Source organism: Carlito syrichta, unplaced genomic scaffold (assembly GCF_000164805.1).
Source record: "Carlito syrichta isolate Samal-C Ts95f unplaced genomic scaffold, Tarsius_syrichta-2.0.1 Scaffold314793, whole genome shotgun sequence".
NCBI classification, from domain to species: Eukaryota; Metazoa; Chordata; class Mammalia; order Primates; family Tarsiidae; genus Carlito; species Carlito syrichta.
In genome coordinates this window covers 713,185-739,144 of record NW_007258889.1, presented here as the reverse complement: position 1 = coordinate 739,144, position 25,960 = coordinate 713,185, and the positions used below count along the sequence as shown (strand labels likewise).

The 25,960-nt window shown below is 44.1% G+C and overlaps 2 protein-coding genes across 3 annotated transcripts in view; both read right to left on the bottom strand.

Annotated features, from left to right (window-relative positions):
• Positions 1-1,382: 1,382 nt before the first annotated feature.
• Positions 1,383-6,462, bottom strand: LOC103274505 (keratin, type I cuticular Ha3-I-like). The gene is made up of 7 exons (XM_008071950.1): positions 6,074-6,462; positions 4,985-5,067; positions 4,015-4,171; positions 2,618-2,779; positions 2,400-2,525; positions 2,021-2,241; positions 1,383-1,524 (listed from the first exon to the last, which is right to left on the bottom strand). Exons 1-7 carry the CDS (start codon positions 6,419-6,421, stop codon positions 1,407-1,409), a joined length of 1,215 nt encoding a protein of 404 aa, XP_008070141.1. The 5' UTR covers positions 6,422-6,462; the 3' UTR covers positions 1,383-1,406.
• A 10,943-nt stretch (positions 6,463-17,405) lies between these two features.
• LOC103274503 (keratin, type I cuticular Ha1) overlaps positions 17,406-25,960 on the bottom strand; it is a 35,060-nt gene continuing 26,505 nt past the window's right edge. The window contains exons 1-7 of one of the 2 annotated variants that reach the window (XM_008071947.2): positions 23,292-23,648; positions 21,509-21,591; positions 20,404-20,560; positions 19,340-19,501; positions 19,121-19,246; positions 18,723-18,943; positions 17,745-17,862 (exon numbers count right to left, since the gene is read on the bottom strand). In XM_008071947.2, the coding sequence (XP_008070138.1) occupies positions 17,745-17,862; positions 18,723-18,943; positions 19,121-19,246; positions 19,340-19,501; positions 20,404-20,560; positions 21,509-21,591; positions 23,292-23,639 (1,215 nt within the window). In that variant the 5' untranslated portion in view covers positions 23,640-23,648. Of the gene's footprint in view, positions 17,863-18,722; positions 18,944-19,120; positions 19,247-19,339; positions 19,502-20,403; positions 20,561-21,508; positions 21,592-23,291; positions 23,649-25,960 lie in introns of those variants that run through there. The other variant, XM_008071948.1, reaches the window with a different exon arrangement.

Here is a 25,960-nt window from a genome sequence, read left to right as displayed (position 1 = left end):
AGAAAACCCACTCCAGCAGAATTCCAGTCCCACACCATAGAGCTATGGAAAGCCACAGGAGTACTGGGGAGGGGGAAAAAGAGGAGGCCAAAGCCAAGGCTAGTAGATCCCACACTCCTCATAGCCGCTGGATTCCCCTCCCCTTGCTACTTCTTCCTACCTACAACCTACCAGCATAATGTGTGTGTGTGTGTGTGTGTGTGTGTGTGCGCGCGCGTGTGTGTGTATGTGTGTGTGTGTGTGTGTGTGTGTGTGGTGGATGTATGTGGCTATAGTATGTGAGTATATCTATATATGGTATGTGGGCATGTATGAGTATAGATGAGATACATATATTAAAATAGATTTATATTCCCTTCGTGCTGATTTCTCTTTATTCCAAATATTTGCAGATCCCTGCACTTCGTGTTTCAAAATGAATAACTCCTATGTCTCTAAGGCACTTGCATAGGGATTTGCCATTCTCCCTCCCACCACCTTCTTCCCAGACATGAAACCCAGCTCAACAGGTGGAGACTTTCCCTTTGAAGGAAGTCACAGACCATGTGTTGGGGTGAGTGACTCCTCCATCTGATGGGAAAACACTGGTGACTTTTCATTTATACAAGACAACTACTTTTGGAATTAACAAGTGAAACAGACTGGAAGCGCTGGCTCAAGTCTCCCAGCACTTTGGGAGGCCAAGCCGGGAGGATAACTTGAGCCCAGGAATTCGAGATCAGCCTGGGCAACATAGTAAGACCTCATCTCTACAGAAAATTTAGAAAAAAAAATTTTTTTTTAATTAGCCAGGTACATGCATATAATCCCAGCTACTCAGGAGGCTGATGTGGGAGGATAACCTAAGCCCCAGAGGTCGAAACTGCAGTGAGCTGTCATTGTGCTAATTAAATCACTCCAGTCTGGGTGACAGGGTGAGATCCCCCAACTCAAAAAAAAAAAGCAAAACAGACAATTGTAATTTTTGTACCAGAATAAGAGTTTATTAGGAGGTTTTAAAAAATGATTTTTTATTGCATCTCCAAAAACCAAAAGAGTGACAAGGAAGATTTATTCCAATTACATTGTTTCATAGCATGCCCTTCAGCTCTGCCAGACTCAGTAGAATTATTTTTAAATCACATCCAGATAAGTTCTGTTAATGCATGGCTTGTCATGCAAATGTGACTTTATGATAATAGATGCCCCTTGGTCCTGCTATAAGTCTCTTATGTGACTTGGAGGACGAATTTTGCAGTCTCTTGTGCTGAAGGGTCAAGTCAAGGAATGCCACGGACAGCTGGAACTGCCCCCTGGAAGTTGGGGCTGGTGGAATGATTCCACCTCTGGCCAGAGGGTGGTCAACGTGGGAGACACTAGGATGACGCTGAGTTGATGCAATGCTCCTCCTCCTGGCAGTGGGTCCTCTAGCACATGAAGGTGTTGCATGGCCCACACCGAGCACGTGTGGTGCAGGGATTGGAGATACACGGTCCAAAGGGCCTGTCACATGCATTGGTCGTACTGCAGGGGTTGCAGGGGAGCCTGTGGACCGAAAATCATTGCAGCAAGTCAGAGTAAAATGAGCCAAGGAGATAGGAAGGAACTAAAGCTGCTTTGCATAAGAATACCATTCTCAGGCCAGGCTCAAGCCTGTAATCCCAGCACTTTGAAAGGCCAAGGTGAGAGGATCGCCTGAGCCCAGAGGTTTGGGACCAGCCTGGGCGACTTGGCAGACCTTGCCTCTTCAATAAATCAAAAAATTAGCTGGGTATGGTGGCACACACCTGTAGTTTTAGCTACTTGGGAGGCTGAGGTGGAAGGATCTCCTGAGCCCAGCAGTTTGAGGCTATGGTGGCCACTGCATTCCAGCCTGGGCAACAGAGTGAGACCCTGACTCAAAAAAAAAAAGAATTCCATTCTCCCTTGGACCACCTCCAAACAAAATATTGAAATTACAAATTCATTTCCATCAAGAAGATGATTGTCCCCACAGCAACCTCCCCATGGACATGAAGGACATGACCAGGGTCAGACTCACTTGCAGTCCTCGCTCTCCAGAAGGCCTCGGTACGTGCTGATCTCACATTCCAGCCGTGCGCGCACGTCCAGCAGCACCTGGTACTCCTGGTTCTGACGCTCCAGGTCACAGCGGATCTCGGCCAGCTGTTCCTCCACGTTGGTGATCATGCACTGCACCTGGGACAGCTGGGAGCTGTAGCGGGCCTCGCTCTCGGTCAGCGTGTTTTCCAGAGAGTTCCTCTGTGGAGGGGAAGATCAGGAACATCAGAGAGCAGCTCCTTGAGAGGATTTCTCCCTGGGGCTCCAGAGACATCCCAGGCTCTAAGAGTTAAGTGGGGGGAGAGATATGGTCTCAAGGGTACCCCCATTGCTCAGCAGTGGGTCCAAACAACACACACCAGGTTGTGCTGGGCCTGCAGTTCGATCTCCAGGGCGTTGACCGTGCGTCTCAGTTCGATGATCTCCGCCTGGCAGGACTGCAGCTGCTCTGAGCTGGACACCACCTGCTTGTTCAGCTCCTCGGTCTGCAACACCCAACAGGAGAAGCCGGGATCAGACCCTGCCTGAGGACCCTTGGGGCCTCGGGTATGGAGTGGCCACGTACTTAGATGCCCACCTGTGTGGTGAACCATTCCTCCACTTCCCTGCGGTTGGTGTCCACCAGGGCCTCGTACTGGCACCTGGTCTCGTCCAGCACGCGGTTCAGGTCCATGGTGGGGGCAGCGTCCACCTCCACGTTGAGGCGGTCTCCAATCTGGCAGCGCAGGGTGTTGACCTCCTGATGGAGAAGGGGCCATGGTGTAAATTTCACAGAGGATCCTGTTACTCTCCTTAGGAGAATACTATTCAACTTCTGGTCTCTCTTCCTCTTTCAACTAGCTACATTTTCTCTGATCCTCTCAATAACCAGGATCTATATTCAGTGACTAATCTGTGCATTTCACTTTACAAAGTGCTTTCAAGTCCGTGACCTCTCTTTGCCCTTCATACACATTGAACCATATTCCTCCTGTAGAGAGATGCAGTGATTTGGCGTCAGAGCTGAGACATGGTGGACCCCGATTTCAACTCTGCCCCAAAACACCCGGTTCAGTGTTTTCGCTATTGTATCACACAGCCTCTTATGCTTCCTCGGGTACTGAAAAGGACAGAGGCTGGCTAAAGAGGAAAGAAAGCGTACCTCAGAATCTTTTATCCTGGGATAGAATAGTCTTAACTGGTGATTTGCTGATTCCTCCAGTATAGATTTTGCTGAAGGAACTAAGTAGATACTTAGTTCACTTCCTGGCTATGCATAGCCTGCCTTTGGGCTTAGGTGCACTTCAGGCAACTCTGGGTTAGGTCTCATCTCAACCACTGATTATTCAGCTTCTAGAAACTTCTTGAAGCTTCCATTTCTTCTTCTTAAGAGGAGAACTGCTTCTGGAGTTCTAAAGCACTTTGCACAATGTGTGGCACATGCTTACCACTCGATTAATATTAACTGTCACCCTTTACATGACTCTGGGACTTAAGGATTGCACGGAACATCTGCCTTCACCCCGTGCAGCTGACTGAGCTGTGATGGTGAGCATTTTATCTGACATTGCTTCAAGTAACCCTGAACAGTAGAAAGAGCTCTGGACAGGAATGAGGAGACTTGGCATCGTGTTCCAACTCAGGCCTCTCTGCTGTCCCAAGGTCCTCCTGCCCTCTCCAGTTACAAAATGGAGTTTGGGATGAAAGATTACCACAGCGTGCACTCTGACTAGGCACAGGGGAAGCTGAGGCTGCTGCCTTGTTGCTGAACTTTCCTCATTCCTAGGTTTGCTAACTTCCCCACTCTTGTTCCTGCCTCTGGCAGAAAATCCTAATCTCCTATCATGAATGTTTAGGTTACTCATTCTCTACAAATCCCTTTTGTTTGTAGAATAGCATCCTCAATGCCTTGAGGCCCCAGCCTGTTCCTTTCCCTGTGGCCATGGGAGAACAGGATCTACGAGGCTGCAACTGTCACTCTTTGGGGAACTTCACCTGCTCATGGTTCTGTTTGAGGGACAGCAGCTCCTCCTTCAGGGACTCCACCTGGGCCTCCAGGTCAGACCTGCACAGGGTCAGCTCATCCAGGATCCTACGCAGTCCATTGATGTCCGACTCTACCAGCTGCCGCAGGGACATCTCCGTCTCGTACCTGTGATCACAGGAGGATCAGGGACAGGCTAGGCAGGGACAGGCCTGGCCTTGGCTCTGCTTTGGTTTGGTTTGTCAGACAACTAGAAATCAGGGTTTGTAGAGCTTCTTGAGTTTTTTGTTTTGGGGTTTTAGTCAGGGTCTCATTCTGTCCCTCAGGCTGAAGTGCAGTGGCACAATCACAGCTCACCGCATCCTCGACCTCCTGGGCTCAGATGATCCTTTTACCTCAGCCTCTTGAATACTGGGACTACAGGCACATGCCACCACACCCAGTTAATTTTTTGTAGAGACAAGATCTCATTAAATTGGTCTCGAACTCCTGGGCTCAAGCAATCCTCTCATCTTGGCCTCCCAAAGTGCTGGGATTACAGACATGAGCCCCTGCACCGGCCTGGGTTTGTAAATCTTATAGCCCTCTTGTTTGTTTAGGTTTTCAGCATCAAGCAGTAGGTTCTGGAATAAAATGCACTGGTAATTGTTTTTTTTAAAAAGTCAGTAGATTCAAAGGAATAAAAACTCATAAACTGTGAGATGTCCAAATCTGATACACTTCTCACATTCCCACAATTGACTTCTGTTCATAGTTGAACAGCAGGGGCCAAGACATCTATCTACACTGCCTCATGGTGTGATTGGGAGATGTCACTTTGCAGAGAGGAGGACCTCAAGAGGGGCTCTCCAAGCTCTGGGTGCAATAGCTCTTGGGGAAAGCATCTAGGAAACACTGGGTCAGGGCTTGTCGGTGTTGACTACAGGCTGAGGGGAGGGAGAGAGAAGAGAGAGAAGCAATGACACCCGCTCGCCTGCTCACTTGGTCCTGAAGTCATCTGAGGCCAGCTTGGCATTGTCGATCTGCACCACCAGCCTGGCATTCTCAGACTTGCTGCACAGTATCTAGAAGGCCCAAAACATTCTCGAATGAGCATGGACTTGGTTGTTTTTCACCAACGGTAATCCCTACTGATTCACTTATATGAAGGATCAGAATGAGAAGTCACAATGTATCCTCTATAAGACTCTTAAATGCTGTCTATGTACGTACAATAGGTATTCAATGAATATTTGAGAAATTAAATTTGGGGAAAATAGAACACGAAAAACTGCAAAAAAAAGTCTGAGTGGATAATCTTCCTTTTTCTTTCCTATAAGCAATACTGAGAAGCTGATAATAACCATAATTGGCATTTATTAAAAACACCTATGATTTGCATGACACAGTTCTGGGAGCTGATGATACAAAAATATGCCAGCACTGAATCCTGCCCTCAAGAAATGTTCATTCAGGTGGGGAAGATAAATACGTAGACAAGCAATTGCAGGGACTTGGTCAGGGCAACAACCACACACACACCCAGATGTCCTGGGGGCTTGGTACCAAATCCTCCTATTGGTTGCCAATCTCGCAGGTTTTAGCCAAACACTGGAGCCCTCCTTGGGCACTGTGCACCAGGAGAAGCCCAGAGGCATGGACATCAGGACAATGAAACCCAGATAACTGGGTACCCAGAAGACAAAGGCAGTCCATGTTCAGAACAGTCAGAGCTCACATGAGACAGCGAAAAATAGTTGAGTCTTTTCAACATGTCCTCAGCTTCACTCCTGGGCTCAGTCCCTTTCTCTTACCTCAGGGTAATAATTCTATAGCCTGGCAATTGCATGGAAGCATTCAGAGCCAGCTGTTAATTATAGCTCACTTATGCAAAGTGCTGCCACCTCCACCTAGACTAGCACTATGCAAATGCTCAGACCTAGCAGTCCTGAGTCTAACCCTCAAGAAAACAAAATGGAAAGGGCAGACTTGGACTTCTCAATCACACCAAGAGCCCACATCATTTCTCCACCAGAGCTAAGATTCTCTGCTGCCACGACTTTCTAGAGGCCATGCGGTCCCACCCCTCACCTTTTGCTGGAGCTCCTCGATGGTTCGGAAGTAGGACTGATAGTTGGCGCACACCAGGGGCTCCTGCGGCTGGCACCGCTCCCGGATGAGGCTCTCCAGCTCCGCATTGTCCCGCTCCAGCTGGCGCACCTTCTCCAGGTAGCTGGCCAGGCGGTCGTTCAGGAACTGCATGGTCTCTTTCTCATTGCCATTGAAGGAGCCCTCACAGAACCAGTTGCAGCTGCTCACGTTGGCAGGGATGTTGCAAGCCCCAGGTAGGGTGCATCCGTGGCAGCTGGGGGGCACACAGGGCCGGGAGGCACAACTGGTGTAGCAGCTCAGGCTGGGTAGGCAGCAAGAGTACGTCATGGTGAGGAAGGGAGTAGTGCCCGGTGGAAGACAGAGTCCAAGATCTCTAAGCCGCAGAGCTGTGGGTCGCCTTCCTCTGGGGTGTATTTATACCCCCTATGTGGAGGGTGTGGGCATGCAAGGCAACCCCTCTTTTCTCTCTCTCTCTCTCTCATTTGGTGATTGACAAAAACCCTCCCTCCATTTGTTATGTGTTTCCTCAGAAGAGTCCCTCCCCTCGTAAAAGACTTTACTTGGGCTTCTCGCTAAGTCAGGACTCCTCTTCCATGCCGTGTGTCATGATGCAAGAGCTTTATGGTGTGGCTTCAAAGAGCTGGACTCATGAAAGCACTGACCATCATTAGCAGGGTGTGGTAGGTTGAGGGAGCGTGTCACTACTCTGCTTCTGGCTTGAGGGCCCCAACTCCTCGGCAAGTCTCTGGCTCTTCTTGCTAGAGTGGAAAAGCATAACTCTTGCCCATGCATTTTTAGGTCAAATGCCAAATGCATGGTTCTCAGAAGGAGACATAATTCCCTTCTGAAACAGTTAAAACAACCTGGTTTCTGGTGGCCCCGTTTGCTAACATGTTGAGACTCCTCCAGATCTATGATAACGTCAGTCAACTAAGTGATACATAGGAGGGGTGACCCAAAAAACTGGAATTGTTTTTTGGAGGGCAGGCCTCTTGTAGTACAGGCTTCCCTGCTAGGTAAGTGTTCTAGGAACCCATCGGCATCAGTGTGCCAGCTAGTGTTGTTGTGAGAGGTTGCATTCAGCATCAGTGTATTTTTTTTTTTTTTTTTGAGACTCTTGCAATGCATTTGCCCATTTCATGGTGGGTGATTTATGAGTGCACCTGACTACACTGCACTGAGTGTCCAGCAGTTTTTTTACCAAAAACAGCATGAACCCCATGCCCCACCTTCCCTATTCACCTGATCTCACCCCGGGTGACTTTCCTTTGTTTCCCCAGATGAAAAAAGTCCTCAAAGGGAAATGTTTTGCCGATGTGGAAGAGGTGAAACAAAAAATGGCAGGAGCACTAAAAGGCATCAAAATTGACGAGTTCAAACTGTTTTGAGCAGTGGAAAAAACCTCTCATTTGGTGTACTGCATCAAACAAAGAGTACTTTGAAGGTGACTGAAGTTTAAACATGTAAGAATAAATACACAATTTTTTATAAATAAATTCCAGTCTTGGGGGCAGATTTTCCCCTCATATCCACCAGGATGGTCGTTTGACAAGGACACTGGAAGGGATGGTAGATTGACAAGGCACTGGAAGGGATGGAAGGAAGGACCACAGTGCTGTGGTCAGAAGGAGCTTGTACTTGCTGGAAACTTTTCACAAACACGACCCCGTTCACTCCTCACCACAACCCTTCAAGGTAAGTGATATAATTCCTTCCCATCTTATGGATGGGCACACTGAGGCATGGAGGGTGGGGGATAATAAGTTGTAAAACCAGGATTCTAACACAGATCTCTGCTCTTTTCATCCTGTCTTATTGCTTAAATATAAATTTCCTACCTCTTTCCTTAACTTCTTCAGACAAGCCATCCCTTCCTTCCTCCGCTCTGCACTCTCATTTGACCTTAAGCATTGCCATAACTTAGGATGACTTAGGTGCTTATCTCTTTCTCTATTTGAGTTCCCTGGAGGCAAGGTCAGGGTATAACTCGTCTGTGAATGCTCAGCTCTCAGCCCCTGGTACACAGTAGACACTTGAATGGGTGTGTGTTGAGGAAATAATAATCTGAGGCAGGAGGAGACAAGTGAGTGGTTTACATACTCGGGAGAGTAAACACTGGAATGAATCTGTGCTGGCATGGAGGGCTTCTAAGAAGCAGAGAGAAAAAAATGGAACAACAGGTGAGGAGAATGGGATGCACAAATGAACAGGACAAAAACACTCAAGGTGTGGTTGAGGGACCCCAGTAAGTCAAGGCAGCTCCCAGGGGACAGTTGTGGAGGGAAATGGTGGAAAATGAAGCTATGTAAGGTGGTGTGGCCTTATGACGTGACTCAATACAAAACAAAGGAACTTGGACATCCCCAGAAACTATAGAGCTAGTGCAAGAATTTGAGACTGAGTGTGGTGTGACAAAAGCTGTTTTAGGGAATGTTTTAGCTAACATTTATTTATCTTGGAAAAATGAAGAAGGTCATGCACGGTAGCTCATGTCTGTAATCCCAGCATTTGGGGAGGCTGAGATGGGAGGATTGCTTGAGCTCAAGGGTTCAAGACCAGACTGAGTAACAAAGCAAGACCTTGTCTCTGAAAAAATAAAAATTAGCCAGGTGTGGCGGTGCACACCTGTAGTCCCAGCTACTCTGGAGGCTGAGGTGGGAGAATTGCCTGAGCCCAGGAGGTTGATGCTGCAGTGTGCTGTGATCATGCCTCTGCACTCCAGCCTGGGCAACAGAGTGAGACCCAACTCAAAATTAATCAATTAATTAATTTTTAAAATGAAGGAAATATTGGAGGCCAAGAGACCAACAAGGAGGTTATTACAAAGTCCAGACAAGACTAGAATTTATGGCAGGGATGATCATGACCAATAAGGTCTTGGTGAAAGTGAGAGTTAGGGAACTGGGCTAAGGCAGAGGGCACAAAGAGAGGAGCAGCTAGGGCTGAGGTTCCAACTTTCCAATCCGAAATCAGGAGAACAAAAAAGAGTCTACACAAATGGAGAGATGGCGAGAAGGGAAAAATGAAGAGGACAAGCTTGTGGCACCACATAAAGGAAGGGAAGAGTACTTCCAAGAGGAAGCCACGGTCAAAGCTGCCAAGTGCGGCAAAGGGGGCCACAAATGATCAGGACCATGGACAGGGTCTTGGCCACATCAACCAGAAGATTGCCAGGGCCCTTCCATTCTCACATACTTAAAGTAAGGCTCACATTGAACTTTGTTAAACGGAAACTTCAAACACACAGAGCAGAGATGTTCATTATTTAGAGAGGTTCTGCCATAGTCTGTTGGCATGCCCAATAATAAAGCTTGTGAGCTTTGGTCCTAACAATACAGACTTTCATACAATAATTGGGATGCACTTTTAGCAGTTTGGAGATGCTCGGCTTGTTTGAACTTTATGATTCACAATAGTTTGTGATTTAGGAACAATTACCCAAGAAGCATAAGTAATGAACTGCCCATGCGTATGACACCACTTCTGCTTTGTCGCGAGACATAAGATGAGAGACATTGAGGACATAATTTAACCATATGCCTGGGGAGGCATACATTGCCCAGAGAGGGGAGTCAATCCTTATGTCCTTGCTGGCAGAGAACCAAGGAGAGCACAGAGAAGAATGCTCCACCACAGATTCCAACTCCACTCAGCTACAGATGCAGATCACATCCCAGACTACCTTGAGTTTGGTTCTTCCTGCCCTTCCTCCCACCTCCTGATGTAAATTTCAAATATTACAGTGGTCCAAAGAGAAAGGAAAAATCTTGGAATAAGAGAGATTCCAGGAATTTTAATGACTGTCTCATCCTACCCCCTCACTTTGCAAACGGAGAAACTGAGGCTCAGAATGAAGATATGGCTTGTTTAGTATCATCTAGTTAGGACCTGAATCTGCTGATTCCCACTGCATTTTCAGCCCCATCACCATGCTACAGAAATATTGAATAATTTCACAGCCTATGTGATCTGCCATTACCTAAGGACAGAAATCAAAGGCGATGAGGGAAAAAAAAGAAAGTTAAATATTGTTATACACAGATACGCTCTATTGAAGAAGAATCAATGATGAATGTGGAAATAAAGATAAAATTCAGCCATGCTGAGGTTCCTTGTTGCCTTTCTGGTTTCAACTGTTGATGATACAATTATATCCCAACAATTTGGAGAAAGTTAGATACAAGTATATCCCATCAGATATAGAATTATATCTCATCAATTTGAAGCAACTTAGAACAACTGGTCAAACAATGGTAACTCTGCTTCATAGCAATGCACTTATAAAAAAAAGTACACAAATATCATCATAACAAAATTACAAATTAAATTATTATTAAAGTGAGAACAATTGAGAGATAAGAAACACTACAAAGATGACACTGGAAGCTATTAAACGGAAAGATTATGAATGTTTTTTTTCTTCTCTGTACTTTTTTGTTCGCCCCAAATTTTTTGAAAACATGTATTACTTCTGCAAAAGAAACAAAATTTGCATTAAAAATTTTCAAAAGGAAATTCTTACATGTCTTTTGAAGAAACAATGAGATTTTAAAAGGGCCTTTAAGGTTCTTATTCCAATGTAATGACTACATTGCACTTGAGTTTGTTATCCTAGAAAGGAAGCCTCTGTGTGATTGGCATTCACAACCTTGTGCTAAATTCTGACTTTGCAGATTTCAAAGGTGACCTGTTAAGAAGTGATAAAGAAAGACCAAGCTGCCCATAGCTCATGGATTGACTGGCATGTGATCCAACCTTCAGGTAAAGGAAAAACCAAAGAGAAGTAGCCCTAGGGGAAATGTTCTACCATTGACTGCCAGCCCACGATCCAAGAAGCTTGGGTGTTAGAATCACCTTACACTGACCACATCCTTAGAATGAACTTCTCACATCTATGCACAGGATAATGATATTTCTTTTCTGGAACTATTATCTAAGTCAGATGAAGTCTAGAATCTCAGCATTTTGGAGCTGCCAAGGACTAACTGGTCTTTCTTCCAACTCTCTCTCTTTTTTTTTTTTTGAGTTGGAGTCTCACTCCATCACCCAGGCTGGAGTGCAGTGGCATGCTCATGGCCACCCCAGCATGGATTTGCTGGGCTCCAGCGATCCTTCCACCTCAACCTTCCAAGTAGCCAGAACTATAGGTGCACGCTACCACACCCGACTAATTTCTGATTTATTGTAGAGATGAGGTCTCGCCAAGTTGTCCGGGCTGATCTCAAACCTCCAGTTCAGGCAGTCCACTCACCTTGGCCTCCCAAAATACTGGGATTACAGGCTGAGCCACCAAGCCCAGCTCCAAATCTCTCATTGAACAAATGGGATAACTTTGACCAAAAAGGGGAAGTATCTTGCCCAAACTCACACAAAGAGTTTGTAAAAGAAAATAAATTGGAAAAGGATAAGTTAGACTAGAGAAATGAGGTGCAGGGGACAAGGATTTTAGTATTTTTGAGAGAGTTAGAACTAAGACCACTGGAAAATACAAGTCCCTCAAAATACTGCACCCTTAGTTAAAACGTGAACCAGAAAAATACAGTACGCTCATTTTCATAGGAAGATTTTTTTAAGAAAAAAACTGAACTATCTCTTATTGAGTTCTCAATTTAAAATAATAGTAGTAAAAGTCTCTGAGATTGTTGACCTGTTTATCACTAATGTTTGGGGGTTGAATCTACACTGCTCATATGACTCAAGAACGTCCACACTGGTAAATTAACAAAACACACAAGGAAATATTTCACAGGGAGCAAAGAAGAGAAGACACAAGAAATAGGAGATTAAAGCCAAGAATATTAAATAACTATGTTTAAAGAGATTATAGTACAAAATAAGAAATCAAACTCCTAAAAAATGGTAGTCTCCTTGCCAAAACAACAGGAAATTTTTTAAAAACCCATTACTTCTAGATATGAAAAAATATAATTTAAAATATAAATTTAATAGTAAATTTTTAGTCACTTGTAGCTTCAAAAAATTAAAGATTTTATTTTGACATCAAAAATAATGTTCAAGGTGCTAAGTTTCTCTCAGCTTCTACTGATCTAAAAAAAATTTGTATTTAAAGCAAAGATCTAGCTCTCATATCCCCTTGGACAACTTTAGATTTTGCTACCTCTTCCACTAATTAAGCCACAATAATTGTTAGCTGCCATATTTGTTGTGTCAGCTTAATTTTATTAATAGTTGCTCCACAGAACTTCCAGACATCCTTTGACAGACTTCTAGGCATCAATAAATTTATTTTCTTAATGTTTTTTATCAAACAACAACTTTATAAAATTAAGTAGACCTCCTAGTCATTTTTTTCTGGGTCTTGATGTGATTTTGTTGGTTTTCAAATGATATGTCACACTTATACATTTCTATCAAGATATAAACTGTATATTGTTACTTTGTCATTTTCTTTACTTTTGTGGTCAATCACTTTTTGTGTATCAAAAAAGGCAATTCACTCACCTCAGCCTCCCAAAGGCGCAGGATTACAGGCTGAGCCACCGAGCCTGGCTTAAAACCAAAATTTTTTTAAATAACAATAATGAAGACTTTATTTTCTAAAAAATAAAATAAAATGTAAAGCTCAATTGATAGTCTAAATATTAAATTCACCAAAGAGGAAAGAGAATAAGCGAATTGTAAAGAATAATTAAGGAATTTACCAGAATGGAGTGCAGGGGAATTTAAAAATTGATAATATAAAAGAGAAGATGACAGACAACCCAGTAACCAGTACACATCAGCAGATTCCATTTTTCACAACTCACTCATTTCCTAACCCCCAATTCCTTCTACATAGGGCAGATTCAGGCAGGACAGCTGGTGACACGCATAGTCCCTCTTTCCTGTATTGCAGGAGAGATGTTCCAGTGAGCTCCACAGTTAAGATGGCAACACTCCTCAGATTGATCACAGATTTTCACAACACCTCCCAAAATCTAAGCTAACTTTTTAATGGAAATTAACAAGTTGATCCTAAAATGTGGAAATGCCAAAAAAAAAAAAAAAAACCAGAATAGCCAAAACAAAGAAAGAAAAAATAAAATAAGAGGATTCACATTTCCTGATTTCAAAACATACTACAAAGCTACAGTAGTTAAGACAGTGTTCTACTGGTATAAGGCTAGGCATATAGATTAACAGAATAAAATTGAGAATCCAGAAATAAACCCTCATTTTTAAAGTCCATTAACTTTCAATATAGGTCCTGATACAATTAATAGGAAAAAGAAAAATCTTTTAAATAAATGATTCTGGGACAACTAAAAATCCACATGCAGAAGAATAAAGTTTGACACCTCCCTTATACCATGGACAAACAATGACTCAAGATGGAGTAGCACCTAATATAAGAGCTAAAACCATAAAACTTAGGAAAAAATATGGAAGTAAATATTTATGATCCTAGGCTAGGGTAGTGTATTATTCCTTCACAACACGTTACATGTTACTACATGGATGAACCTTAAAGCATTATGCTATTGTAAAAGATGCCATTCACAGAATACCATATATTGAATCATTTCATTCATATAAAATGTCCAGAACAGGCAAATCTACAGACACAGTAGTGGTTGCCTGGGTCTGTAGGGTAGGGAAGAATGGACAGTGACTGCCAATGGGTACAAGGTTAAATCTGGAAGTGAAGAAATGTTCTAACGTTGTAGTAATTGTTTACAACTATTGATATATTTTAAACCATTTACTGTTATACTTTATATAGGTCAATTTTATATTACACAAATAATATATATGGTATATTAATTATACTTCAACAAAGTTATTCTTAAAAGGAATTCAGATGAAGAAAATAGGGAATAGAACAGAAGTAATATTCAAAAAATATAATGGCTGAGAATTTTCCACGGGTACTTAAATACAAGAATCAATTCAAGAAGTTTATAAGTCCTACATAGGAAAACAAAACTGAACCAACCCATAGACATAATCTAGTAAAGATGATCTCAGAGGCAGTCCAAGAGATAGAGAAGAATTACCAACAGTGGTAACACAGTTAGATAAACAATAATCTTTTCAGCATCAACAACAAAATCCAGAAGATAATGGCATAACATTTTCACAATGACAAAGGAAAATAGTTGTCAACCTAGAAGTTTAGATCAACTAAAATTTAAGAGTGACCACAAAGAAAAGACATTTTCAGACAATAACAGAGAGTTTGTCACCACAGAGTCTGTCTTAGTCTGCTTTGTAGTAATTATGCTGGCAACTGATGAGGTCCCTCATGACGTGTCAACTCATAGCCAAGATGGAAGGGCAAGGGAATGCAAGAGCCAAGGAGCGAGAGGACACCATACTCATTTTTATAACAAGCCCACTCTCAAGATAACTAACTCACTCCCATGGCAAAAGGACATAATCCATTCATGAGGGCCCTCGTGGCCTGATTACCTCTTCACAGTTCCATTTCTTCTCTTTTCTTTTCTTTTTTTTGTGGAGGTAAGGGAGACACGGTTGCCCAAATTGGTCTCAAACTCCTGGCCTCAAGCAATCCTTCCACCTTGGTCTCCCAAAATGCTGCAATTACAGGTGTGAGCCACCAGGCCTGGCCTTAACAGTGCCACTTCTTAATACCAATACAATAGCAATTAAATTTTAACACAAGTTTTGGAATGGACATTCAACCATAGCATATTCTGTAAGAACTACCAATGAATGTATTTGGAAAATAGGAAATTAAAATCAGAAAGGAGAAAGAAAGTACAAGAAGCACCATAAGCAAATAAACCAACAAACATAGGTAATTCTAAACAAAAATTGCAATGACCAAATTTTGGAGCATAAGGTACATCTCAAAGTAAAGAACATAAATAAAACTTCTATGGACCTTATTTTATGCAAAAAAGAAAGAGATTTGCTTAAATCAGAGCATGTTAAATCAAAAAAAAAAAAAAGATAGTGCTAAAGTGTGCACATTTAAAAGTTAAGAATAAACATTAAAAGGAGGTTTAGGAGTAACAAGGAAAACATGACCAAACCCATAGATGTCAGGAAATGAGAAAACAATAAGCAAAGAAAAAAATTGTGCTGAATACAAAGGACAAAAACAAGAATTAAAGCGAAATCCAAAAAGTCAGTAACAAAATTAAACATAAATGGATTAAGCCCTTTCTTCATTAGACATAGAGTTCCCTGATCACCCTATCCACAAGATCATCCTATCTCCCATCACTCTCTGTCACCTATACTTACTTTATTTTTCTTCTTAGTACTTACTTGACATGGACATGCCTGTTTGCTTCTTTTTTTTATTTAAATTTTTATTTCACTTGCCCCTTTTTACCACCTGTCTTCTCCCACTTGAAAGTAAACTAGCTGCATGCAGTGGCTCATGATTGTAATCTCAATGCTTTGGGAGGCTGAGTCAGGAGGATCACTTGAGTCCAGGAGTTCAAGACCAACCTGGGCAGCATAGCAAGACTCCATCTCTACCAAAATATATTTTTTTAATGATTTTTTTAGTAAACTCCTTAAGAGCAAGTCTTTGCCTCATTCACTGTTCTTCCCAACAGACACCATTATAAGCTCTTAATGATTGTATGTTTAATTGAATTGAATTTATAGACAAGAAACACGAATGACCGAGAAAAATACTTTTAAATGTTTAATTTCACTAAAAATAAGAAAACTGCAAACTGAAACAAGATACCACTGTGCTCACATTTCATTTGGCAATGTTGCCTTGTCACACTCGGTGGCCAATTACACGTCATCATCTTGTCACGGTGGATTTTAAAGCCATTGTATCTTGCCAGGTATGTGAGCTGAGTGGTAATGCTAAACCCTACCCAGATATCTCAGAAACCAGTTTGACTTCGTCCTGAGAAGTTGTTTCCCTGACACTCCTTTCTCGTCTCTAGCAAAGAAAGCACTATAAAAGAAACAAGAACTAAGGACAGACTTCCCTGTCAGTTATCCCACAGACATGGCTCCAACATAGAGACCAGTATGGTTAATACTTTACACATTGAAGAATAAGAACAAAGTGTATTGAGAAATTGGGGCTCTTACACGTGTAGAACAGGGGATTTAGTAGGCACATGCGCCTGAGGAAGGCACCTGTGGGGTAACTCTCAGTGGACAGCGGTCCCAGCATGGACAGAGAACTGCTGGGATGGATTGGATGGGGATGATTTGCACGAGGACTAAAGGAGTCCTGGGAATGAATTCACCCTGAGAAAACAGAGACTGCAGTCAAGGGCCTACTGAGCCCAGGGCATTCTGAGCCCATCGAGGATCACTCAGATGACCTTCCAAGGTCTCATGCCTGAGTAGGTCTCAACAACATCAACAACAAAGGAGTAGACATTAAGAGAACTAGAATATGAAAGCGTAAGAATTTAAGACTAACATTGATGCCAGCAATTTTGCAGCACGGGAGATAGTATCATCTTCATCTCTAGGGGAGAAGACATAACTAGTAGATTTGTCAGTCTGGGGACAATCTTGGGACTGGGGCATTGACCTTGGCACACATCACAGCACGAACAGTGATGGGAGCCATTAACCTCGGGTGGACATCAGTGGGCACCAAGAGGAGCAGGACACCAGCACAGCTGTCACCATCAGGTTTGCAGACACCAGACACATAATATCCTAGTTTGGCACTGAATAACTCTTGGGGGAAGGGCCCCAAAGTTCAGATTTAGTTCCAGTGGTTAAAAAATTCCAATGAGAAGGTCAACACTTTAAAAATCTGTTATGATGATGAGTTATTGAGTACTTTGCAAAGGAGAGTTTCAGAACAGTTCTGAGTACTAATAGCATCATGTCTCCCCTGGAGGAAGTATAAGCTCTAGGTGCTTATCTGCAATCAATTTTATTCTCTCATGTCACACCTCACTTGAAACTGACAAGCAAAGAGCGAACTCTGGGTTCCGCCTTATTGTTCCTTCCTCACCAGGTGAGTAAGAGAAAAAACTTAATAGCACAACTTCTAGTATTGGTAGGCATTCAGTAAATAATAACTTCTGTCTTCTTCTGGGAGGGCCTTGAAAAAGAAAAAGTGAACCTTTCTAAAGTGGTTAACTAAGTTAAATTTTACTAAGTAGGTTCCTTGAGAAGCGTATTTATCATATTCAGATGAGGCCACTTGCCTTAGTGATTCTGCTGGTTTGATGCGGGCTGAGAGAGTGCTGGAGCCCATTGTGCTTGATGAATGTTAATGAATGGTGATAAAGACCTTTTAGGAGAGGGTTAAATTATAAACTCCTCTTCTGCTTTCAAGTGGCTTTATAAGGAACACACACAGAGTGAACACTTTGGAAAGAATGAATACAAATGAGAATCGTGTCTGCTTTGCAAGAGGAAAGTTTATTAGGAGATTCAGGAATGGCAAGAAAGGCAGACGCCGCAGAGAGAACCACAAAATGCCTCATGTGACAGCTTCACAGCTCAGACCTCTCAGAGCATCAGAATGCAGACTGACTACAGGAGAGAGTCCTTGGCTGGAGGGGTTCGAGTGGGCAGGGGCTCAGCACCAGGTCACTCGCTGAGCATCTGTGTCCCTTCCAGGCCATGTGTTATGGGATGGGTCCCGGGCTCCATAGCTGATGGTTGTCAGAGAGGAAAATCTGGGCCATCGGGGTCGTCCTGGCTTCATGCCATCCTCCTGCTGGCCCCAGGTTATCTAGCATCCAAAGGTGCCACAGGGCCCACACCGGGAACGAGGACCACAAGGATTGGTGACGCAGGGTCCGATGGGCTTGTCGCACGCATTGGTGGTGGCGCAGGGATTGCAAGGCAGCCTGGGGCACAGAATCATTAGATCATCAGTATGAGATGGTGATTAAACAAGGGGGCTTACCCAAGGGGAGAGGAGAACAAGCAGAACCCATTCTCTGATGTCCTGAGAAGCCAAGCCTTGTTCAGATCACTCCCTTTATAAAGTTCAGAGACAGTGGCAGCAAAGAGCAAAGGACACTCGAAGCAGTATCCCAGCCTTTACTCTATGACCCTGGATACACAAAGAAGTCATTTCATCCCTCTCAGCCTCTGCCTCCCACCTGTGAAACTGGACTAGTAATACCTATCACACAGAATTGGGAAAACTCCCCAAGACAGTGTTTATAAAAATGCTGTGTCAACTGACAACTGCCGTGCACTATTAGCTAGTCACCTCCCCTGTGAACACTCAAGTGCTCATCTACAAGATGGTTATAATGATTCCCACTCTGCCTGCCTCAACGGCTCTAACAAAGATCAATGAAGCAATAGATTCGAAAGTTTGGCTTAAATCAAAAAGAGTGGTGATTGTTACAGCTTTTTTCCAGTCTGCAGTGGCAAGCCAGCCCTGAGCATGTGAAAACCTTATTTGCCCATCAATATCCAAAGGGTCACCCTTGGTGGGGGAGCAGTCAGTTCTCATGGCTATCTTTTGGAATAGAAAACACCTTTAACTCAAGTAATGTTAACAAGAAATACCCTTCATGTCACATTATAGTGATATAAAATTCTGGTCCCTACAGATTGGCATCAGAAACTTGAGCTGCTAACCAGGGCCCTCCTGGGCGCGCAGGCTAAGAAACTTGAGCTGCAAAGTCTCTGTTTTATCCCTTAGTGGAACTGTGCCTGTGCCTTGCAAAGGTGCTGCCTGCCTGGTACTCACTTGCAGTCCTCACTCTCCAGAAGACCTCGGTATGTGTTGATCTCACATTCCAGCCGTGCGCGCACGTCCAGCAGCACCTGGTACTCCTGGTTCTGTCGCTCCAGGTCACAGCGGATCTCGGCCAGCTGTTCCTCCACGTTGGTGATCATGCACTGCACCTGGGACAGCTGGGAGCTGTAGCGGGCCTCGCTCTCGGTCAGCGTGTTTTCCAGAGAGTTCCTCTGTGGAGGGGAAGATCAGGAACATCAGAGAGCAGCTCCTTGAGAGGATTTCTCCCTGGGGCTCCAGAGACATCCCAGGTTCCAAGAGCTAAGGGGGATGTGTGGCCCCAAGGGCAACCTCAGGACTTCGCCTCCCTGACTCCCCATTACTCAGCAGTGGGCCCGAAGAGCACACACCAGGTTGTGCTGGGCCTGCAGCTCAATCTCCAGGGCATTGACTGTGCGTCTCAGCTCAATGATCTCTGCCTGGCAGGACTGCAGCTGCTCTGAGCTGGACACCACCTGCTTGTTCAGCTCCTCCGTCTGCAACATCCAATGGGAGAAGCCGGGATCAGACCCTGTCTGAGGGCCTTGGGAGACCTTGAGTCCAGACTGGCCACGTACTTAGATGCCCACCTGTGTGGTGAACCATTCCTCCACTTCTCTGCGGTTGGTGTCCACCAGGGCTTCATACTGACACCTGGTCTCATTCAGCACACGGTTCAGGTCCACGGTGGGGGCAGCATCCACCTCCACGTTTAGGCGGTCTCCAATCTGGCAGCGCAGGGTATTGACCTCCTGATGGGAAAAGGGGAAGGAATAAAACCACAGAACAAAGGCTATAAATAAATAACCTCTTTGAGGGAGTCCAGTGTAGTGGAAAGAAGATTGCTTGAAGTTTAGGAGACGTGAGTTGAAGCCCAGCTAAGTCACCTCTGGAGGCCCAGGCCCTCTCTCTGAGCCTCTTCCCTCATCCGTATAACAAGGCTGCTTGATTAAATAATTGCTAACATTTCTTCCCACTCCAGGATTCTATCATTTCTTTCTTATTTCCCCTTTGTTCAGCGATAAGCCTGGCATGTTCATTGGTTTATAATTGTTGCTACGTAAATATAGAGAAACCAGGTTTAACTCCTCCCCTTAATTCCATGTTTTCTACCTGCATTTACTGTTGATTTAACATCTATTGTTTGAGACATGCATCTGATTTCCCAGTATTGTATTCAACCATCAGATCAGAATCAACCATCATTCAAGTCCTTTCCTTTCACCTAGTTTTCCCATCTATCCATCCACCCACCCATCCATCCATCCATCCATCCATTCAACTTGGGTTCTAATTATCTAGGTGCAACAAAGTATAAAGATGTTTACTATCTCCTCCCAGTCTGGGTAATTAATTTGGCAACTATTCTGAGGATCATAGATCTTATCAAACAGTAAAATGTATTTTAAAGATCTTTGTGTGACTTTTTGGCCACATTTATCTGGCCCTAAGTGAATATAGGTCAGCTGACCACACTCCTTTATGTAAAAGAGGTGTGCCATGACTCATTCCTCAACGAGTCCCTAAGTGTGTTTCGGGCAGCCAGCAAAATGTGTTATCTCTAGGGTACTTAGCTAATCAAGACTGACCTCACCCTACTCAGGGGGTCATGGGGCACTCAGTATTGGGATGTTTGGGATTGAGACGCCGTTACCTGCTCATGGTTCTGCTTGAGGGACAGCAGCTCCTCCTTCAGGGACTCCACCTGGGCTTCCAGGTCAGACCGGCACAGGGTCAGCTCATCCAGGATCCTGCGCAGCCCGTTGATGTCCGACTCCACCAACTGCCGCAGGGACATCTCGGTCTGATACCTTCAGAGGTTAAAGGAGGTCAAAAAAGAAGACTTTCTTTTCTGGGCTTTACTTGGCTGACCTAGTCAATTTCATTTTATTTTGAAATTTGTTTTTTTATTTTTCGGAGAAAAAAATACCACCATGCTGAGTGAGAAAACCTATTTCATCTCTGAGACCCACAGAGATGGCGTTGATGGGACAGCTACATGTAGTTTAATCTAACATTAACTGTATTTGTTCTAAGATTCTCATTTCCAAGTTATCAACTAAGCCCTGCCATTTTTGTCTTCTTAAGTGGGTAGGCGTACTTCGCCAGCCTGCTACAGATTATCATGACCATCCTTTCCAACCATGCCAGGAAGCAATCTAGTGTTGAGAGAGGCACTGAGTTAGAAGCCAGTTAGATCCAGTCTTGCCATGAAACGTCTGTGGGCAGATTGGTCTCTGTGAATCTTGGTTTCCTTGTTTGCAAAATGAAGACAAAACTAACACTTCCCAGGGTTTGACTGAAGATGAAGAAATGATATACGTTAAACTGTAATGTAAACTGTAAGGTCGCATAAAAAAATGCAAAGGAGTCTCATAATTGCAATGGTCATATCTAAGAATATTGATTGGTTATCTGAAAGTGATGGGTTTTGTCCCTTGTTTTCATGGTTTAGTAACTTCTTTTTGATGGATTGTTGGTGACTGATGTAAATTAGGAGACCAGTGTGAAATTCACTTTAAAACTTGGCCCAGATGTTGATGATAAGGGGAATGAATGGGTGGTCTCTCACAAACAAAACACAGAATCTTTGCACTCAGTGAGGAAACTTTGACCTTTAACCTACCCTAACCCAGTGCAAGAATCCTCCCAAAATCATCCAGAAGCTTCTGCTTGCACACTCCCAGGATAGAGAGTTTGTTGCATTACAATTCAACCTATCCACAACTAGACTGCTCTGATCATTAGAAAAATCTCACTTGGTCCTGAAGTCGTCCGCGGCCAGCTTGGCGTTGTCGATCTGCACCACCAGCCTGGCATTCTCCGCCTTGCTGCACAGGATCTGGGCATGGGATTAATTGTGAAATGGGTTATACTCAGAGATGCCTTGTGCCCTACAGCAAAACGCTGTCTTCTTTCAGCCATATTCCTTCCAAATAGCTTCAAGTCCTTTCAGATGTTCAGTTTTAGCATAAAAGGCAAATTCGTTAATAGAACTGATCATTTCAAATTCAGAGCAGTTAAGGTAAAATGTGCCCTTGGTCATGAATTCTACTCTGCCTCTGGCTTCCTGCAGGAACTGAGAGTACTGGATGACTCGAGCCTCAGGTAGGATGAGCAACCACCCAGTTTGCTTAGAACTGAGGGGTTCCTGGGAGGCTAAAACCAGAGAAATCCCAGGCAAACCAGGCCGAGTTGGCTATCCAACCCTCACACTTTGGTTCCACCTACTGACTTCTTTCTTCTCGTGTTGCCTCATCCATGCCTTTACAAAAATGCTCTCCTCTACCTGGAAGGCCCATGGATGCCCTCACACACCAAACAAGACCCCTGTATGGCCCATGCACTTTGCATGTATCTAATAACACGTCTTATGTTCTTTGTGTGGTAGTTTGTTTCTACATCTATCTCCCCTATTAGACTGTGAGTTCCTGAAGAAGACTGTCTTACTCAGAGTTTATGCTCTACCCTAGCACTGGTCTAAGACCCTCCCACTGTGAACAAATGAATGAATGATATTCAAAGAGCTCCTCGCCTTCCTGGAATTCACTTTGCCAGAACTACAGAACAGTGGATGGCCAATTCCCTCTAAGGATTAAGAGATTGTACAACTGGATATAAACTGCTCATTTTCCAAGCCCCATTCAGATACTGCCTCCTCTGAGGAGCCCTCCCTAATCTACACCAGGTATTAAACCCCACCTCTCTGTGGGCATTTGACTTATGCCCACTTCTACTGAATGTATGGCCCCGTATTGTCATCTGCCCTAGAGGATGGTACCTGGTCCCTATATACTTCTGGAGTCAACAATCCTCTTGCTTTGCCATAGATACTCTTGTGTTATAGCTTAAAAGGCTTTAAATATTTGAAGATTCACTCAGGAAATGCCTAGCATAGGGAAACAATTCCAGCACATACTACTTTTAAATTTTATAATGCTCTGAAACAAAACCACAATATTATACACAAACTAAAGAATTAGAAATTCTGATTTTAGGTATGAAGCACTGTAAGATTGGCATGACTGATTTTGGTCTAATGCCTTATCCTCTGCCCAGCCTGTACCCTTCCCTTGTGGTTCCAAAATAATAGATTTTCTAGCTAGGCGCAGTGGCTCACACCAGTAATTCCAGCACTTTGGGGGAAGGAAGTGAGAGGATTGCCTGAGCCCAGGGGTTTGAGACCAGCCTGGGCAACTTGACGAGACCTCGTCTCTACAACAAATCAAAAATTAGCCATTGTGGCACATGCCTACAGTTCCAGCTACTTGGAAGGCTGAGGTGGAAGGATCACCTGAGCCCAGCAGGTCAAGTCTGCAATAGCCGTGATCGTGCCACTGCACTCCAGCCTGAGCGACAGAGTAAGACCCTAAATTTAAAAAAAGACTTTCTCAGACTACTTGACGCCGTACCTAAGCCAACGAATTCTATGTCTTTATCATTCTCAACATTAGCTGAGAATAGCCTTAGATCCATTCAGAAGTTGGCATGTGAAATTTGCATAAATAGCTGTAAACTGGCAGTGCAGCGCCCACTCCTCACCTTCTGCTGGAGCTCCTCGATGGTCCGGAAGTAGGACTGGTAGCTAGGGCACACCAGGGGCTCCTGCGGCTGGCACCGCTCCTGGATGCGGCTCTCCAGCTCCGCGTTCTCCCGCTCCAGCTGGCGCACCTTCTCCAGGTAGCTGGCCAGGCGGTCGTTCAGGAACTGCATGGTCTCCTTCTCGTTGCCGTTGAAGGAGCCCTCGCAGAACCAGTTGCAGCTGCTCACGTTGGCAGAGATGTTGCAGGCCCCGGGCAGGGTGCATCCGTGGCAGCTGGGGGGCACACAGGGCCTGGAGGCACAGCTGGTGCGGCAGCTCAGGTTGGGCAGGCAGCAGGAATATGACATGGTGCAGGAGGGAGTGGGGCTCTGAAGGTCAGGTTCAAAAGCTGATTCCTCTTCTCTGGGATAAGCCCTGGTCCACTCCAGAGCTTTATATCCCACCAGCAGTGGGTGTGGCGACCACGTCAAGCCTTCCCCCCTTTTGTCTTCTTGACTGATTTTTCCGTTTATTATTCAGCCACCTCACCTGAGTCCTTCACCTCATAAACTCTTTTACTCCGGCTTCTTGCTAAGTCAGGACTCCTCACCAATTGCGCTGGTTGGTTAAATAGGAGCTTGATGGTTTGACTTCAAAGTGTCCAGCCTTACCCGCAACAATGCTTATCCACGAGGCATTGAGTTAGGGTGATACCTGGGTCCTGTCCCCCAGAGTGAGGAGCACTTCTATGCCTCTTTCTCCTAAACAATGAAAGATTTATGCTTCATCCAGCTCATCCTCAGCCAGGAATCTGTGAGAAAAACCATGGAAGGAGGCCCATCTGGAAACCAGAATCCTGGACACTAAGATCAGAAAGGCCTTCAAAGGCCATTGGTTCAACGTCCCTTTGCCATTCCATCCAGGCAGAGGGCAGCAACTCTTCCCATGAGGCCACAGGAAACCTCCCAGCCTCCTTTCTATTATCCAGTGTTCATAAGAACATTTTTAAAACTAAAATTTTTGAAGCACGCACTGTGAATGAAGTATTGTGCTATGTGCCATGCATGATATGACACTGGTGATGGCTCCTGCCCACTGAGCTCACCAGTGCCCCAGGCACTGTGCTAGGCACTTCGCATGCATTAGTCCTTCAGTTCTTAGGACACCCTGCAAGGTTACTACACCTCTGAGAGGTTGCCAAGGTCACAGGGATTCTGCGTGGTAGAGGTAGGACTCAAATGCAGATCTCTCTAATGCTGATGGCCACACTCTCTCCACTACCCTACACTTCTCTCTCTTCCAACCTTCTCACTGCTGAGATGCAGTGGTGCAGAAATGGATGGAGCTCAGTGGAGTCCATCGGGACTAGACAGTATCTCTTCCTATATTCAGATGGGCTGAGAAACAACAAGCTTTTTGTTATTTATCAAAGAGCCAAAAGTCATTTCTGTTCTAAAGGAAGGGGGTGTACTAAACAAGGACACCTAACACCCACTAGAAACTGAAAAAAGAAAACCCTCAGTTAGTCTGATGTAAAAATACTCAAACCTTGTTCTCCAAAGGATGTGGCTTGCAAAGCCACCACATCATCATGTGCCGAAGTGGCATTTCATGACCATCAGCACATTTTGGCAAACAGATGCTCTGCCCTCCTCCTATTCCAGATGGAGCTGTGGACTATGAGGACTAGAATCTAACTCTAATCTATCAGACTCAAAATATGGAAGATTCTCCTCCGAGTTGTTCCTTTTGGAAGCTCCATGTTGATTCCTGCTGTACAGCCACTGCTCAGATGACCCTTTCTTTAAACTAGTCCTTATAGCCTGGGACACATCCTTTTGATTATCCTCACTGAAACCCAATCTTCTTCTTCTAAGGGTGTGTTTATTTTTGGAACCAGCCTGATGTCATTGGAAACCATGCCTTGGGAGTAGGATAAATAACCACGCTGAGTAGAGCCTTTAATAGGTCAGGAACAAGTAGTGACTGAAAAATAATAATGTGCATTTTCTTGGGTGACTCCAAACATCATTTCCAAAGAGCTTCAAATATGGTTTTATAAAGGACAGCGGCTTTGGAGCAAATGTGTGGACACTGACCTCCTTCTCCACATTCAGAGTCCACAACTCTCTGTACTTCCTGCCTGAATCTTTATCTTTAAAATGACCCCACCATCAGTGAGATGGGGCATGAGTGCGTTGGCTTAAAATCAGTACCACAGCAGATTAAAGTCCTATTGGATGAGATCAAATAACATAAAGTAAATAGCTGAATTCATTAACTTTTCTCTAATTACCTCCTGTCCTTCTCTTCTTCTATGCCCCAAGCTTCAAAAGAGAAAAAAATCTAGATAATAGCACTTTTAAGGAATAAGAGAGGGATTGTATGTTATAGACTAATAAATACGTCCACAGGACTCCATGTAACCATTCCTGTGGCTTCTACCTCAGAGTAAAATAATCTAGACATAAGTAATCTTGTATCCTCAAATGTGGAGGGCAGAATTTAGAAAACCCAACCATTTCCACATCTTGAGTTGAAGTAGGTATAATTTCTGCACAGCTACACAGACATTTAATAAAAATGGTTGAGAGGTTGAGTCTATTGAGAAAGTAACCAAGTTTCAATTAGCTTCCCAGGAAATCTGGAAGGCGATTATTTTTTATTTATTCCACTTGCTATGTGCTGT

Excerpts from the sequence above, each read along its gene's own strand:
- LOC103274505 (XM_008071950.1), bottom strand. The coding sequence starts at position 6,421 with ATGACGTACTCTTGCTGCCTACCCAGCCTGAGCTGCTACACCAGTTGT. Across the intron at positions 4,172-4,984 it reads TCAGATGACTTCAGGACCAA|GTACGAGACGGAGATGTCCC; the intron begins GTGAGCAGGCGA and ends CTGTGATCACAG. Across the intron at positions 1,525-2,020 it reads CTGGAGAGCGAGGACTGCAA|GCTCCCCTGCAACCCCTGCA; the intron begins GTGAGTCTGACC and ends TTCGGTCCACAG.